The 16,466-nt window shown below is 46.2% G+C and overlaps 2 protein-coding genes across 2 annotated transcripts; both read left to right on the forward strand.

Moving 5' to 3' along the window:
• Nucleotides 1-12,759: 12,759 nt before the first annotated feature.
• N7509_000142 (uncharacterized protein) lies at nucleotides 12,760-13,083 on the forward strand (the record flags this gene model as incomplete). Its single annotated transcript, XM_056624789.1, has 1 exon — nucleotides 12,760-13,083. The coding sequence occupies one exon, from the start codon at nucleotides 12,760-12,762 to the stop codon at nucleotides 13,081-13,083; it is 324 nt and encodes a 107-aa protein (XP_056494890.1).
• A 29-nt stretch (nucleotides 13,084-13,112) lies between these two features.
• Nucleotides 13,113-14,795, forward strand: N7509_000143 (uncharacterized protein; the record flags this gene model as incomplete). The annotated part of the gene is made up of 1 exon (XM_056624790.1): nucleotides 13,113-14,795. The coding sequence occupies one exon, from the start codon at nucleotides 13,113-13,115 to the stop codon at nucleotides 14,793-14,795; it is 1,683 nt and encodes a 560-aa protein (XP_056494891.1).
• Nucleotides 14,796-16,466: the final 1,671 nt, after the last annotated feature.

The following is a 16,466-nucleotide window of genomic DNA, read 5'->3' on the forward strand; positions in this document are numbered from 1 at the left end:
TCCAACAGCTGGGAGAAGGCTGTCATATCAAGTACTGCCTTCAGCTTGATGTGGAGTTCATTTTTTTCCATGATCTTTTGAGAGATTATTAGATGATAAGTTAAACGCCAGATGAATGGGTAGACTTGCCTTTGTAGCTCTGTGCTATAGAATGCTATAATATAGTACTCACAGTGCAGAAATCTCGTAAGCTTTGGAAGGAAACCACAGAAAAGGAAAGTAGTCTTGGGGGTTTGGGTGGGGGGGGGGGGTCCACAAGACTCGTGCGATCGAAGTAAAGCTGAAATCAAGCTAGGCTACGTATCGCCACGAGGACATAATTTACTCTGTTCTGGAAACTGTGTTTACGGTAATTCTAATGATCTACCAGAAATTCATCAAGAAAAAAGGTTGGATTTCTTTGTCCATATATGGTTTAGCGCTAAGTGAGTGGGGCGCTCGAAAAGAAGGCATGAGTGTCAAGGTCTACTGTATACTGATTCGGTCGTTGATTTATCTTAGAAGGCTTAGACGGTCCGTAACAATCGTGTTTAAGCCTTTGGAGCCGCGGGAGACATCCTTATCATTGTCGGCCACCGCATCCTTAACTTTGGGAGGGAAGGCCGAAATAACAGATGATGACGTAAATAGGGTGGTATTTATTGTGAGCTTCGAAATAAGTGCTTATTCGATAGATACTTCCCTCTGAAATGTTATAGTTTTCTGGGATTATGCTGAGGTTTATTTTACCAGAGCGCTTATTCTGCTCTCGGCCATGTTCTACCTTTATCAATCAAACAATAGATCGTCCTTTTTGCGGATTCCTAGTGACGCCGTAACGAAGATCATATATGAAGGCAAGCAATCCTCTGTGGTTGGGTATGATACCCGTCAACATGTCTTAACGAAAAATGCTATTTGGGCCAATAGAATGTGGCGTCAGTATTTTAGACCATTGGGATCTCATAGTTCATGTGATTGGTCGGATAAAAGAGCCGTGAATTTCATATCTCGGGACAAACAACTCCATAGGCTCTCGGCCTTTACTTCCACCAATACTCAGCTTCTTGAGGACAAATCGCTTGAAATACTTTCAAAACACAGTTAATGTTACCATATTGCTTAAATTTGTCATTCAAGATCTATGGTAACCGCGTTTACCTTCAAATAAAATACCCCAGGAGGTCATTTGCCTTTTGAACTCCCGGTCTCACAGCAAGTGCAGATCTTATTAACATCAGTGGTGGCTGTCTATCCCGAATTTTTGTTCATCCTCACTGGTTAGGAATACATTTTACAACAATAAATACCACTTAATTTTATCTCTTCTCCGGGATTTGCTGGATGAACCATAGCCCAACATTTTATGACACACATGGAACATCATCTGTCCGAATTGTACTGCAAATGCGAAAGAAAGCTCGAGATAACATCTTCTAAACGGGATTGCGACCTTCTCATCCTAGTTGCTCATAACAATATGCTACAGAGCCTGGCACAAGCCTTTTTCCTCCAACAGGATGGACCTAAACACCTAAACCCCTTGAAGTTTGAACCGGAGTCAAATGTTATGGCCTGTTCGGAGCCCGTTGAATCTATCCCAATTGCTATGTTCGGATTTGTCCAATGAAAGCAAACTGCGGTCATATGATGAGGACAATACTAATAAAGATTGCTCAATTATTCAATGAAATAGCAAGGATTACCAAGAAACAACTTTGCTAGTGGTATAGTCGCAATGTTACGGCTTTGAGTACTGATAGAAGGTCCTTCCGGTTAGCCTTTTTATAGTTTACCTCATAGCTTGTCCCTATTTGAAGAAAACATCTGCCTGGGTGACGTTTGAAGGGTATGGCTATTCTGTCTGCACAATAAGCTGGGAGTACGCCGAACTCAGAAAGTGGCACTATGCCAGCAGCAGCGAAGCTAAGCCACGGCCAATTGGGCTGGGAGAATGCGAAGCCCTCAGCTATTTACGAGGAAGGATCAATTAGAATTGATTCGTTTAAGCCCGAACTAAGAAGCTATTAGATAGTTGTAGCCGGCTGGACAGGTAAAGTCCATGTCATCTTCTTGAGGCACAATCTAACATCCAATGATTTCCTCTAATACGAAGCAAAATCTTTCACGAAGCCCGTGATTTGAGAATTTTCTCGGTTGTTTTAATGCAACGTGCTTTCTTTCTTCTGCTGGAGATACCTGAACAGGAACGCTTAACCTGCCGCTGATTCTTTGAAGAAGCTACATTGACCCTGCCAAGCCCGACTACGTCATTTCTTTCAATTCTCATCGGTAACGATGTGCCACCAAGATGTGGATACCTGATTCGCATCCCTACCGGCCTCTTTTTCATCCGTTGTGTGATGGAGCCTAAACCCGGGGTCCGCACCTAACTGGTACCGTCAACCTCGACTGATAGGTTCGGATCTGGCCCCAACCAATCCTAGATGGATCCACATAGGCTACCCTGATCTGCTAAGCATACAAAAGGCTATCATTTGCCCGCATATCCCAACCAGTTAAAGCCTCTGTAAATGTCCCTTACTTTTGCGGGAGAATGCAAAATCATACTAAAACACTTTCTGACCTAGGCTACGTATTGTTTGCACCCGATGGTCTCAGCGTTTTGGGATGCCTCAGAAGCCATTGTACCTTTATGAAATTTAAGCTTATTGTATGTCTAGATTGAATTTCTAGCTTTCCCAACTTCTTCGTCAATTGATCATGGTTCCACGAAACGAGATTTTGATGCGGTAATGCAACTATATTTGGGATTAAAAAACCCTTTTCCTATATAAAGGATGTTGTTGCCGGTCGGGAGTTGTAGGCATTATTCGATTAATTACATAACGGACCGCATCTGCCTCAGAATACCACCATAATGGCGGAGATGCTGCACAATCTCCCTCTATTCTTCGAGCTTCTCAGAGACTATGTCAGCTCTCCACTTTTGATCTCAGGATGTTATTTTGCAGGGCTAACTATATCAATAGCTGGACCTTAATGACCTTACCGTACTGGCTCGGACGTGCCGTGAATGGAAAAATTTAGTCATCCCACATCTATATGACACTATCCAGTTTCATAGCCCAGGATGCTTTGGGGAAAATGACCGACTTCAGCTGAAACTGGATACCTTCGGAGATCCACGCTGTACCAACCTTCAGTATACTCAGCGGGTATTAGTCACAGGGTCCTGGTACGATATCTACCATGAGATCGACTCGAATCTGGGCTCCCAAAGTCTACTTTCACCAGCCGCGAGAATGTTAAGCAATATCATCGCTTCATGCGTTATACGAATGACGAATATAAAGGAATTTATGTACAAGACCCTTCATTATAATTTTGTACCCATCGCACGATCCATAATTATGTTACAGCGTGAATACTACTAACTATATTGAACAGCTGGGACCTAGCAGTTTCCCCGACTCAACATCTCGTCACCATCCTGATTTTCACGTCGACGCTCCAGAGCTTGCAGCTGCGGCTAGGTACTGACAGCACGCCCTCACCTTACTTCCACCCACCGATAAAGTTTTGGCCTCCGATCAATGTCAGGGCATTGGTCCTCATCCAGATCGACGATGAGTCGGTCCTGCGATCCATAGGGTCGGTTCTTCGAACTGCCACTCGCCTGAGAGAATTGACCATGTGGGCTGATGGAGATTACATGCTACGTTTCAGTCAAGTCTCTAGCTCTTGGTGTGGCCAAGTACCATTCAAGCTAACATCTCTGGACCTCAGGGGATTTGTGGACTTGGGACGGCCGTCATGTGCGCTCTGGAGCCTGCTTTCGCCGGTTGATTTGAAAACTTTGTCCTTGAATACCAGTTTGAATGTCGATTCTCTCGACTTTTCATCATTCTGGGAGACTTCAGTTGCCGCTGAGCTTCGACCAAAAACATTATCTACGAACCTCGTCATGAATGGGCTAGAGGGCTTCATACAATCATTTAGTGGTTTAGAAGCCTTCAGTATCACATCACCGAATACTGCATGTGTGCCAGAGCGTCTAGATCTTCTCCTAGATGCTTTAGTGAAACTACATTCGGCGACGCTCAAAGTCCTCTCAATCGATCCAAAGGGAGCACTTGTCAATCACCTGTTGGATGATGCATCGCTGAATCAACTTTCGAAACACTTTCCTAAAATGGAGGAATTGCGATTTGGAATATTTGAATCTATTTCAGTAAGAAACTGTTTATGATAAACCCCTTTTCAGACTTTGCTGATCGCTCCTTAGGTGCATGCTATCCAAACAGTACTGAAATTTCCCAATATCCAACTGCTCTATATCACCTTAAGCAGAGGTTCCACAGAGTGGATCCTTGTCGGCCAGGAACAGTACCTGTCACAAATGTTGCAAATTGGAATGGCTCAGAAGCTGAAGTATTTTATTTTTGATGATGGTCCTTTGTTTAAAGTTATTCGGAAACCGCTCCGAATAATGAAAGAAAGACTACCACTTGGTATGATTAAAGATACTTTCCTTCTTGGAGACATGGTATTTGGGTGGAATAGAGGGAGAACATTAGATATTCAAAATAAGGTTAAGTATCTATTGGATATTAAGTATATTTGCTATACTAAATATGATACTGGTCACAAGGTAGAAAGTAATAACACCGTTTTATTGTACTGCTCCCGGCAGCATCATATGTAATATGCTCATTTGAATTCTCAATTAATATCCCAGACACCAGGGTACAATTAAAGGGGCCTGAGACTAAAGCACTTTCAGAGCACCTTTCCAACTCTAGAGCAGCCCCTTTCCATCTTAATGGTTTTCCTGTTTGCGCGATTGTTGATTGTTTCAGACAGAATTAACCAATTACTCCATTCAAACGTACATGCTCCCATCTGTAAGCAAACACACTAGTCTTTTTTGGGTCAATTTGGTTCTCAAGCTTTTACTAGGTCAGTCGCTGTGGCAATTTGTTTGATGATGCTCCATGATCCGAGTTTGTAATCGCGACGGAGTCATTATAATAGTTGTTCGTTCGGACTTGCAATATCCATGTAGGCAGTTTAAACTGGCTCGAAATTTGTAGGAGAAGCATTATTTATGCTGCACTGCATCGGCCGTTTGACGAGGCGCGGTTAACGTCCGAACTTCTTGCTTCAATTCGATAGGTTTCATCCTCGAACACATTTTGCTAGATCCAGAACGTTAGAGAAGGATGACTTCCGCTTTGTATCCACCCCAAAGAGAACCTCCCTTTATACGTATTATAGTGGGGGAACTACTCATGAGGTATACAGTTGGATGGATGGATAAATGGGTTTCATTTACGCTGACCCCTCGCTTTGAGTTGTATCTTAGGTCACGTGGTGTATATCGGCCTGTAGAAGTGGCTGCCTGTGTTAGGCAGCCACTTCACTAGGCAGTAGCATGGTGAGCTACTGCAGGTACAAATCGCTGGTACCTTCATAGCTTGAATAATTATCACATTTGTACAGTACCTCAATCCAGGGTTTCAACTCAAAGCAAGGGGTCAGCGTAAATGAAACCATTTTATCCATACTGTACTCAGAGTAACAACTATTTCTTCGTAAAGGCGCTTTAGGAATTATTTCCGGGGTGCGGCTTTGTTCCTGATCTGCACTCGTATCTCATCAATTCGCTCCCAGTGTTAGTGAGGTATATTATCATCAGTGAACAGCACTGTTGATACACCCAGGCTTCGCATTGTCGCAACCTGTAGAGTCACCCCTCACTCTGCGGGCATATGATGACACACATACTGAGAGATCCTGATAAATGGTGGCCCTCATTGGCTCGGTGGATAGATCTGCTGATGTAATCGTACTGTATTAGGTACCATGACGTAATGGGGGCAAGAGTAACCGCACCTTCAAATACAGCGGCGCAAGTCATGCTTTCATTGTCTTTTGCAGTACCTGTGGTTTCATGTTCTCGACCAAATCTACTTCTGTATCTGAGATTGACGACTTTAAATATGAATTACCGTGTGGAGATGCCGTATAAGCTTCCTATTCCACGGTTACGACGCGAAAGACGGGAAAGCAGTGGGCGACGAACCAGCCAGGCTTGCGACTCTTGTCGACAACGAAAAATCAAATGTGATGGCAACCGGCCTACCTGCTCTTTTTGTCATGCCCATGGCTTAAAAAACTGTTTTTATTCGGATGCCAAAGCTGTTCGACAGCAAAAAGACTTAGAATTGATGAAAAGAAAGATTGAGAACTACGAGGAGATGTTTCGAAATATTTTAGGAGAACTCGAGGTATCTACCGCTGACCAAGTTGCGAAGGCGCTCAAAGTATGTATTTTCCTTGAATCGGCGATGTTGGAATCTTGAAGAAACTAACGAAAGCATCTACAGAGCCCGTGTGGTGCAAACTCGGAAGGGCATCAGAACAGGCCGTCTAGTGCCTCGTCCTCATCCTCGATCGGCTATTTGGACGCAATTGATGTTGTGAAGGAGGACCTTAATCGGAGCGAAAAAAGCAGGGCGACTGGGCATATGGGGAAGAATTCTGAAGTTACGTGGATGCAGCGCCTGGACTCAGAAGCTACGAAGCAGAGTGACAGAGAAGCCCCTCCAAATATGATCCCACGGCACCAGCTTCCAATTGACGATTCAATTGCATCAATGAACTACAACCTCGATTATCAAAATATCTCAAATTTGAATGTAATCAATGCTTTCATCTTGCCACCAAAATCGCTAGCGGATCAATTATTCCAAATTTATCTGACAAAGGTTGACATTTCTTTCCCATTCATTCGACGAGACCTCTTTATTGCTCAGTACGACCGCTGCTACTCCGGGGGCCTTATAAATCCTGGCAGAAAATGGTTGGCCATTTTCAATATGATCTTCGCCATCGGGTGCGCTATTGGTCGACTTTCTGAACAGAACCTACAGCAGGAGGCAGATGAGAATCTCTTTTTGGCAAGGGCTAAATCTCTGAGCCTTTCAGAGAGCGTTCTCTATGATCATGATGATCTACAGCAAGTACAGGCCGAAGCCCTGCTCGCGTTCTACTTCCTGGTAGTATCGCAGATAAACAGGTATGATGTGGGTTCCTCAAGAGTGCCCTTCCAATTGACGGATCCCTTCTATATTGCTCTGGCTTTTAACACTATCTCAGATCATGGAAAATAATTGGCATTGCGGTACGCTCGGCTATCGCGCTAGGGATCAATCTTCAGCAAAAGCCAAGCGAGCACGATTTGAAATCAGACGAAGCTCGCAAGCTACTGTGGTGGTCGATTTTTCGCCTGGAGAATGTTCTTTTTGTAATGACCGGGAGAGTTTCCTGCCTCGGAAGTGCTTTCTGCTCCACACCTCCGCCACTTCTCGGGCCAGGTCTGGGATCTGCAGGACCGGACATCCACCCACCACCCAACGCACACCGATGGACCATAGAGTTGGGAAAGAAGCAGATGGATTCTCAGAGAGATCTTTTGCAGTCGCTAACTCCCAGCACATCCCTCTATTTTTTCTATATGGTAGACCTGTCTTTGATCGCCCATACCATCGCTAGTGAAGTATATGCGATCGACAGTTTCCCGGGCAGGCCGAGCGCGAGTCGAAGGCCGTATAGAATTTTATAGCAAAAAGGTGGATTACTGGAAATCAACTTTACATCCTTCGTTCAGTTTCCAAGACAATCAAGGTAATCCACAACTGAGAATCAGCTCCCCCTTTCAAATTTCCCTCGCCTTGAATTACTACAGCGCCCGCATCGTGCTTAATCGACCCTGCCTCAACAGCCATGCATTTGGAAAGAAAAGCGGCTCACAGCCTTCTCGTTCCCAGTTTTCCAATACAGCTGCTCTCAACTGTCTCCGTGCGTCCCTGGCTATCATGGCACTTCTACCAGATCAGCCAGACCTGGTTTGGTGTTATGAAGTCCTGCAGTGGTGGGATCTATTACATGTTCTTACTCAGGCGACTGTAATATTACTTCTCGATATTTCAATTGGTCCAATACCGACGAGGTCAGGTGAAAGGACAGTTTCTGTTGAATCTTCAGACCTGGTTTGGACGAGGACGAAGAAAGGTCTTTCTTGGCTGCATTGTCTGGGAAGGACTTCAGAGGCCGCTCGACGGGCATTTCAGTTCTTCAGCAGCTGTATTGGTCGCATAGCTCCAGCTAATGACCTCGACCTGAGCGGCATCCCTGCGACGTTTGGATCATTTCAAACCTCCCGCGATCCGAACTTTCCATGGCTTCGAGACTCTCCCGAAGAGAATGCAATGGCGCCTCAGCAAGACGTGCAAGCCTTGAATGATCGGGAGTTTTGCAAGTGGATGGATTCACCCAATTTGTCTAGGTATGGCAATATACACGACGACACACGAACTCAGGATTCAGAAGAAACTCCGTCTTCTCTGAGTATAATACCAAGTACCTCAGCAGTGCTCGACGCTGACACAGATATGTCGGAGCTCATCTCAAACTCCGATACCAGCATCGACGATTTGCTGATGTCCATGGCGGGCTCTAATGCATCCTGGACCGCGAGTTCCGGCAGCCTTGAGTCTCTGGAACAATTGCATACATCAGAATCATATCTACAGTAGCCAGGGATATCATGAAGATGACGGCGCTGGCTGCGCGTCTATTATCATTTTTTTCAAGTGATACAAACCTTCCTGCATTAAATGTAGCGCCACCGTATTTAATAACCTAAATTTTGCCATCTGCGACTTTTTACCACCGTAGCACATCTATGGCTTTTGTCGTTGCTTTCGAACTGCCAATGCTTTTCACATTACTCTTCTTTGCTTTGATTACCAGGTTATTCTTTCTGTGGGTCGTCCAAGGTGATTGGCCATTTCCTAAGATGGACTTGGTAATGTACGTCTTATCTTTTTTTGCCCGCCGTTTTGACAGGGCTTTTCAGGAGCAAGAAGCCATCGATGTGGATCCAAATCTTTATTGGGATTCTTTCAATAGTTCCGTACACAGAAACTGTGCGCCTCAGATTAATAAAAAGGCTAGTTCTAAGCTAATACTGACTCAGTTTCTCCGCATCGGTTTTCAGCAGCTCAAAAATCCATTCACAAAACGATCAACACGTATCGCACTCCGAGTTTATGCTTTGGCCTCTGCGGTCTCAAAGATATTAGTGACATTTTGGGGGCATTTATGCTACAGATAATTCACTGCATCACTCTCTTCCTGCTTTTTTTGTATTACCTTTGTGAGATCGCATGGTACTTGTGGTTAACCAAAGGCGCCACACAGGGCCGGAAAAGGCTGCATCATCTATCAAGCGTGAGCCTTCTATTGCTAGGGGCTGCTATTCTTGACGCAATTTCGAGGCTATGGGTGATTGCCCTTGAGGTATTTTTTCGAAACTTTGAACCTACGTGATGGGAGAGCTAACGATATCAAAGTCCAGCTTATCGTTTGCACCATGTGGGCAGTGTACAATCAGTCCGTTTCGTGATGTGCAATGAAGGGTTCTATATACACCCTTTGAATCAAGCTGGGTTATAATTCCAAAATATCAGCCAATCCGAATTGTCATCGCTGAATTAATCATACCGTTGGTCCTAATGGCGAGGGCCTGGAAGTGGAGAAGGAGGGTGAATTGGCTTTAAATCTTGGTTATAACTCTCCCGTGTGAGCGAAATTTGCATTTACCAAATGATAATTGTATATTCAGGGGGGGCAATCCGAAGACAGACCGTGGAGATCTGCGATCATATAAGATCAGCCCGCCTACTTCGATCTCCGTCGAAAGCCTGACACGGAGCCATGGGATGTGACTTCAGATTATTACAATGCCACGACCGATTCAAGCTGCAATTCCATAGGCGCTGTGCTGGTGTCATTTTCAAACATCCAGGTCTTCTGAAAATGTAAGAAAGGAGAGCTGGCAAGAGCAGACGGGAGAACAAGGGACTCTGTTGTGATACATACGGGGGCCGCACAGATCAGGAGCCCGCCGCACTGTAAGTTGTACAACGTCTATCGTTTCTTGTGCATAAAATAGGATCAGGCAGCGCAACATGGCTTGATGTTTCTCTAATTTTGATGGGGTATTCTTTGAGTAAAATAATGCGCTCATCATCGGTGAGTGGAATCAAATGGCATGATCTGTTGCCACCCTGTCAGTCGCAATAAGGTACTGGTTCACAATGGTTAATGATTAAACACGTCATCGATGCTTTTCTGTGGCATCCCCACGACTGTGTAAACAGTGCCAACAGTGAGAAAAGGCTTTTTATAAACTGGATCACCAGAAAGAAAAATACAATGCCTCCGAGTGCTGCATTAAATCAATGATGAAATGTTGAACCAGCTGCAATTGAAGGGTCGTCTGTGTTTGTGCCCTCACAATTCACAGCGATCGTTGCGTCGACACAAGCAGAATGACTCGCTGCAATGCTATAAATACCCGATCTCTTGCGAGCAGAACAGCAGAACAGTCATTCGCAAGCATTCCTTTGTCACTCTGGGTCAGAAATATCGATCGCTTTTCGTCTTGGCCAGCAACACTTCGGTATGGACTGACCTCAAAGTCACGCACTTATAATTAAACTGGCCTTTTGCATCGCACTAGCCTCTCATTGTTCGATGCTGAAGTCTTCAAACAGCAAGTGAGTGTAGCTGCCCCGTCATTTGAAATCATGCTGACATGGAATATGTTCAAGATCAGTCCTCCTCTACTATCCCTCTAGGAAACCATTTGGCGTACCTTGGATGACCTCAAAATGATCGAAGCTGCACGCACAGTGAGTTATGAATTGCCTTCATAAGCTGCCTACTGATGATTAATGATAGATCGAAGTCGTCCCTTACACAGCCGCTTCGACCTTGCCAGAATGCAGCGAACAACATAGCCAACAACGTAAGTTTTTTATGAGCGGCAATATGGAGAGTATTCGTCCTGTGCTAACGACTCCCCGTATAAGAAGGCAACATTCGACCACGAGCCGCTCGATCTCCTTTAAGTCACCCTGGTGCGTTGCCTCTGCCTATTCCCATAGCCGGGGCTGCATTTTGGATCTCAGTGCAGACGTTATTTACTTGGGGTTTTATCTTGTCGTGCTCTGTGCCCATCAGAAAAGATCGCTGATGCTACTTTCTAGTCATCGGACAAATTTCGAGATGGCACTCGCCACGACCGAGCCGTACTTCCCCATTGTCCTCAAAACTAAGGATGCAGTGCACGTTGGGCCGGACCAATGAATCCCAGAGCGTTTCTCTATCGCTGTTCCAGGACACCTGCTTGAAGCATCCTTTTACTCGTGTTTGGCTGGTGAAATCTAGAAAGGCCCAATGCCCTTTGATTGTCATATGGTAGAATTCCAATATGCTTTTATCTCTCCCAGCTTCATCCTATTTGACCAAACGTTAACTGTGACCATATTAGCTTCCGTATCCCAACGGCCTTGCACCTCTTGTCCCATGTCTGATTCGAAGCCTCGAGGACGGCATGGCCCGGTCCCATACTAGACTGAGTGAGCCATCGCAGCATCCGACGACAACGAAGAGAAGTCTAGCATCAACGACCACCGAGAGAGATCTCGATTTTTATAAAAGCAGAATCAGCCAATGATGCAACAAATTACCGACCACGAGCTGAGGGCCAGCGCTGTCAAGCCTGGTTGTAGCTGAGCAAGCGACAATCCAGGCTGCAGCACTGGATCTACCCCAGATCTCTCACCGTGAGAGCAGTCGTTTTCAGGTCAGTTCCAAGTTTGCCCTAGACCAAATACCATTAACCTCTCCTACAGTGATACTTTGTCCTGACACGGTTGAAGATTTGCCTGGCGTACGAACAGTAAATACGAAACAGCTATGCATTGGCAGATACGGCCCACATCCATTCCCGCGGTACGGAGTGATCCCGGGCCTTAGTGAACGTATAATCGAGCTGACGCCTGCTACCTCGTCTTTGATTTGTCCATGCTGATGCCAGACTATATTGACGGCAAGTCTGCACCACCCTCATTCACCGGAAATCATGCTGACATATGCAATGACACACAGCCCTGGTTCGGTCGTTCCCACAAGTTCGATCGGAATAGTGTATTGTGGCTGTTATTGGGAATCTCATCTAGGCCGCGAGCAAGGTAAGTTGCGAACACCCATCTTGCGCCAGCGGCTGATAATTGGTACTAGATCGAGTGTATCCTACGGCAAATTGCTTTGGCCGTGTCCAATGCAGAGGGCGATTCATAACTGCCACCGTGGCCTACTTGATAAAGAAGCTGGCAAGTACGCTGTCATCACTAAGATAGTTTGGAGGCCAACTAACCATGTTGTCAGGTCAATATGATGAAGATGACTGTTTCCTCCCAAATGCGGCCACGAGCCGATCGGATGCTCCCTCATCGATGTTACCACCGAACGCCACAGAATCGCCAGCCGAAGCAGCCTCGCAAAGCACCTGGCAGATGGTTTGCTTCAGCTATCACAATTTCCCATTAACGATTCAAGAGGTATATGGCTAGTTTTTAATGCAAGACGGAGATGGCCTGCTTATTGACGTAATCGATTACATTCTCCGCTCGATCCAGGAATACTGGGTGGATGAGACCAACGTCAAGAAGATGGGGAATGGAGAATATTGCATTATCGGTGTGAATTGTACTTAGCGGTGGAGGCACTGGCACGGATAGGAGCGTGCGTCTGTTGAGAGTCGAGACCCCAAGAACAGCGGTGTTTTGAGTGCAGCGGTAGGCGGTGCGGTGTGATAGGCGGTAAAAAACTCATGTTGCGTCATTCTACCCCTGACACTCTCATTTAGCACACCACCACGGGAACCAAATAACCTACACGATGAGCGACGACGACAATGGGGATTCTGAACTCGATGAGGAAATCCACCAGTTTTCCAAAAATCTGGAAAGGATGCGGAAGCGCAGACGGCTCATAGAGCTGCAGGCACAAATCGCGGAGGAGAGGAAATGGCTGCAAGAAGCGCAAGAACGCCTCGACAACGCTCGACGAACTGTGGGCCCCGACGCTTTTGCTTCGGTTAGTCACCAATCGTCGGTGGTTCCTAGATCGTCTGTCGTTCCAAATCCACCTGTCATCTCGGAATCGACAGCGTTCTCCGTTGCCCCGGCCAAGACACCAGCAGCGCTGTGGATGCGTTCATGAAATCTGTCCTGAACCCTTCCGGCGAGAATATGGCACCGAGAAATAACAATGCACTTGAAAATAATCAAACGTTTGCCGATAACGACACACCTGCCAATGGTCACACGCCTGCAAATAATGAGCGGGTTCAACTAGAGGATTATCTTCCGGCAGCTCACCAGCTCCATATATCAGAGCACGCGGCTGCAACTTCTGCCCCTACCCAAGCACGGATGGTCAACGGGGAAGTGAAACGGGAGTCACCAGCTCCGGCGATCTGGGGCAACAACGTAGCCCCTGGATCTGCTTCCCTGGAACACCCTCTCTACATAGGGCCTTATGAAAAGGAGAACAATGAAAAAAAGATGACGCTTCTCTCTGAAAGCGGGTACGAACCCGAGGAAGCAACAGACGCAGTCCCTCCTCAACATCGGACAAGCATCCAACCCGATGCGCCGTGGCCATTCATCCAATCTACAACTGTGCGTCGAATAGCTACTCCGCCAATTCCGCCAGCTCTTGAATTTGGAAGCTACCGAGGAAGAAGATGGGCTGAGTGCGTACACTATATTAATACCATGGAAGCCCACTTCGCCCGTTACCCCAACTACTACACCGAGGCTCGCAAAGTGGAGCTAGGTGCAAAATACATCTCGCCCGTACTGATGGATAAGTGGCACAATCACATAATAGCGTCTGGAAACACATCATGGATGTTATACTGTACATTCCTAGCTCAGCAGCTCTCACGATACGCAAACCACAGGCAAGCCCTTGAGGGAATTGCAAGCGCCTCCCAGAAAATTGCCCAGCCTGTCACTCATTTTGCTCTCTGGCTAATCCAATGGGCGCCCGTCACTCCGGACATCAGCAGCAATGAATTTATGGCATATTTGCTGAGAGGAGTTCTCCCCGATATTCGTGCTCGTGCGCAAAAGTCATACGTGCAGTTTTCGGATTACAATTCCTTTGCTATGTATCTGCAGGAAGTCGAAAACTCCACTCCGTCCCGAGCGAAATTTCTCGCAAAACGAAATAATAGTACCGCCTCGACTGACGAGCTTTTGGTCTCACTGAATATGAATGAAACTGAACGGAAACCCAAAGGAATCTTGTCATCAGAACCGCTTACACAGCTGCGTAGTCAATTCGAATGCCGACTATCATCAGAAATGCCGGCTCCTGGGGACCTGCGGCTCTACTCGGCACGCAGCTGGCGGGAATGCAAAAATTTCATGTCTAAATTGCAGGATTACTTCGACCAGTACGGAAGCCACTTCAACGAAGCTCGCAAAATCGAGATTGGCAGGGACAACCTCTCGCGTGTATTGCTTGGAAAATGGGACGAGCATGCCGCCCATCTTAGAACAGCAACCTGGTTCGCATTCTGCGTTTTCCTCGTTGACCAAATTCCTTCCGAAGGCGCAGGAAACTTCAAGTACACTAATACCTACCAAAGGGTCAACCAATCTGTGTGCACCTTCGCGCTCGAGCTACTCCGTTGGGCTCCACCCAACTTCGGCGCGACGCATAACCGTCTGCGGCATCTGTGGGACCGGGTGCTCCCGGAAATCCGTTCAAAGGCCAATACAAACTGGGAGGACTTTGACGATTTTCTTGCCTTTGTTGCTTATCTGCAACAGGTCCAAGACTCCCTTTCAATCCGAAAACAGACAGCAAATCCGTGCAGGCCCCCCCCACGAAAGCGTTTTCGCGTCGATGGGAGCTCTTGAGCATGAAATCTTGGATTCCTCTTGTGGGGAATGATTGAGACTTGTACAGAATTGAGGATTGCACAGTGGTGTTGTGAGTCGCGTTTTACATTACATTCTTAATCTTCTGTAAACATAGGTAGGCAGAGCATAAGCGTCGACATTGCATATCAGGGTGACAGAATAATGTCGTGAGAACAAATGCTCCGAAAAGAACAATTTCGGCGCATCTTTGAAAACCCGACCAACCCTCGTTTTGGCGATTCCTGCTCAAGCATAGAGATTGTCTAGGCCCCAGGAGCTGCGCAAGGTCCCAACTACGTATGTCAGGGATATACATGAGGCATACACGCTAAGCGGAGGACACGGACCCACATGGCGCATCTGGGTTCCACTGAACGCGAGGAAGCTATCTTTATCTTGCTTCCTCGCGCTACGTCTTGTATCTAGAGTCGACTATAGCTTTCTTTAATATTGATTATTTCATCCGAAAGACACGCTACTCATCAGCAGATACGTGAGACCCTCACATGGTAGGCTCAGGCTCCCAGGAGCTCAGAGCTAAATTTGGACCAATCATTTCTACTGAGGCTTTGTGGCACATGTGGATCATTCATGGTACCGATTGGCTCATTATTCCTCCGTAAACAATATTATATTAGTGGTATCCAATAATCGCATCAATATTTACGACCCACAGGCTCCTGGGAGCGACGACCCGATATCACCCAATCACTCCACAAGGCTTGAGAGCACTGATTGGCACTGATTGGCTCATATTTCCCTGTTGTATTATCCACATTCCATGTCCACTTAGTTCTCAGGAGATCGATGTAAGTATTGCTATACGCAAAGACGAGGTCGATAGCAGAAAAAATTGTTCTGCGAAAACATAATCGATCTAGTGACTCACTAACTATACAAGGAGCTCTTTCGCGAGATGTGGGCTGTGCGAATCAGTCCCACGCTGCACCATAGTTTGTGTCTGCTTGATATTGTGTAGGTGTAATGGGTTTTCTACGATATGCGAGGTAGGCAACGAAGAACCCTGCGGTCTGCCTGCCTTTGGTGAGTTGCTATTGCGTGGACTAAGGGGCTCATCACTGGTGAGTGAAATGAAATGACATGACCTCGTCGCCTCACCCGTCGCATTAAAGGGCAGAATCACGGTGGTGAATGGTGATAACCGTCGTCGGTTCTTTTCTGCGGCATCCTCATGACTGTTGAAACAATGCTAACAGCTAGGAAATATTTTTCATGTTCTTCATCACCAGGAACAAAATGCAATGTCTCTGAGAGCTGCTTTGAATCAATGATGAGATGTTGAGCCAGTTATCATTGAAGAGTAGTTTTTGTTTGAGCCCTCACAATTCATAATGATGATCTCATTGACGCAGGCTGAATGCCTGGCTGAATTGCTATAAATGCCCGGTTCGTCACCAGCAGAACCGTCGGTCGCAAGCATTCCTTTGTCACTCCGGGTAAAAGAATATCGATCAATTTTTGTTTCCGTGGCTACTATTTGGAATGTTGACTTCGAAATCGTGCAACGAAATTGACTGACTTGCTGCATCGCACTAGCCTGGCTTTTCTCGACACAAGAGGTCTTCGAACAGCAAGTGAGTGTAGCTGCCCAGTCATTTGATACAGTATCATGCTAACATGGAAAATGCTCGATGTCAGCCCCGCCTC

Source organism: Penicillium cosmopolitanum (genome assembly GCF_028827165.1).
Source record: "Penicillium cosmopolitanum strain IBT 29677 chromosome Unknown utg000001l:1.0-706529.0:1.0-706990.0, whole genome shotgun sequence".
NCBI lineage: Eukaryota > Fungi > Ascomycota > Eurotiomycetes > Eurotiales > Aspergillaceae > Penicillium > Penicillium cosmopolitanum.